This window comes from Marmota monax, unplaced genomic scaffold (genome assembly GCF_021218885.2).
Source record: "Marmota monax isolate L192 unplaced genomic scaffold, Marmota_monax_Labrador192_F-V1.1 WCK01_AAM20220418_F8-fsc00054, whole genome shotgun sequence".
Lineage (NCBI taxonomy): Eukaryota > Metazoa > Chordata > Mammalia > Rodentia > Sciuridae > Marmota > Marmota monax.
The window spans coordinates 3,521,914-3,523,327 of record NW_026692145.1 but is presented as its reverse complement, the minus strand read 5'-3'; the positions used below and the strand labels follow the sequence as shown (position 1 = coordinate 3,523,327).

The window sequence follows — 1,414 nt, the reverse complement described above, 5'->3', positions numbered from 1 at the left end:
ATTTGTACATGCACACAATAGAACTATATAATTTGACCATTATCATTTTCCCTTTCCCTTTCCTCCTCTCACTCCCTGGTTCCTTTTCCTCTACAGATCTCCCTTTGATTTTCATGAGATCCCACCCCTGCCACCTTTCTTTTCCTTCATGTTCTTCAAATAACATAAAGTCAAATTATATGTTTTCTAACTTTCTTGTTATTTTACAATTATTTTAACTTATAACTAGTGCTATCATACAGGATCACCACTCAGATCGATATATCTATACCTACATTTCCATATTTCATTCACTTGTTTTAGAAAATATGTATTATTTTGTCCATATCCTCCAACTGCATTGCTGTTTATCTAAACAACTACTTCTGAACACTCAGAGCAATTCAGTTGTTCTTACCAAGGCTTCATGTGCTGGCACAGAAAACACTGTGAATTAAATTTAAGTGAGTCTTCACAAAACCTATTATATTTTGAAATACACAATACTATATTAGAGACTGTGCCTCAGTATTTTCTGTAGGGCAATTTTCACTTCCTGATTTCTCAAACTGTAGATGAGAGGATTTAACATGGGGATCACCATTGTATAAAATATTGAGACCAGCTGATTTCCTGACAAGGATGCATATTGAGAGGGCTGCAAGTAAGTGTACATAGTTGTTCCATAGTAGAGACCAACAGCAGTGAAGTGGGAAGCACAAGTGGAGAAGGCTTTCTGTTTTCCAGAAGCTGAAGGAATTCCCATGATAGTCATGAGTATAGACATGTAGGAGACAAGGATCACCACAATGGAGGTGACCAGCGTGAATCCTCCACAGATAACAACCAACATCTGAGTAACCCAGGGATCTGAGCAAGACAGAGCCAACAGTGGAGGGATGTCACAAAAGAAGTGTGGGAGGATATGTGGTTGACAAAATGATAGTTGTGTGACAGAAGTTGTTACAGCAACCATGTTAACTAAGCCGCCAAGGTAGCATCCTGCTACCAAGAAGAGACAACGACCTCTCGACATGGTAAGGTGGTAGAATAGTGGGTGACAGATGGCAGTATAGCGGTCATAGGCCATGGAAGCCAAAATATTACATTCAGCAGAGGCAAATATTATAAAAATGCCCATCTGAGTCACGCATCCAAGGAAAGAAATCTCATGCAGCTGAGTTAATAAATTTGTTAAAGTCTTTGGGGTTGTGGTGGATGACAAACAAACATCAAGGAAGGACAGATTAGAGAGAAAAAAATACATGGGAGTATGGAGGCGGGAGCTGATTATTATCAAGACTACCAGGCCTAGGTTCCCCAACACAGTGATGATATAAACAACAAAGAAAACTCCAAATAGCAGAACCGCAAGCTGTGGGTTGTCTGTCATTCCAAGAAGGATGAATTTAGTCACTATAGATGAATTCTCCAT

At 39.3% G+C, this 1,414-nt stretch overlaps 1 protein-coding gene across 1 annotated transcript; it reads right to left on the bottom strand.

The window, feature by feature from the left end:
* Positions 1 to 490: 490 nt before the first annotated feature.
* On the bottom strand, positions 491 to 1,414 carry LOC124109975 (olfactory receptor 5AR1-like). The gene has a single exon (XM_046468983.1). The coding sequence runs from the start codon at positions 1,412 to 1,414 to the stop codon at positions 491 to 493; it is 924 nt and encodes a 307-aa protein (XP_046324939.1).

What these genes read in the sequence shown, in the direction of transcription:
- LOC124109975 (XM_046468983.1), bottom strand. Translation starts at nt 1,414, where the DNA reads ATGGAGAATTCATCTATAGTGACTAAATTCATCCTTCTTGGAATGACA.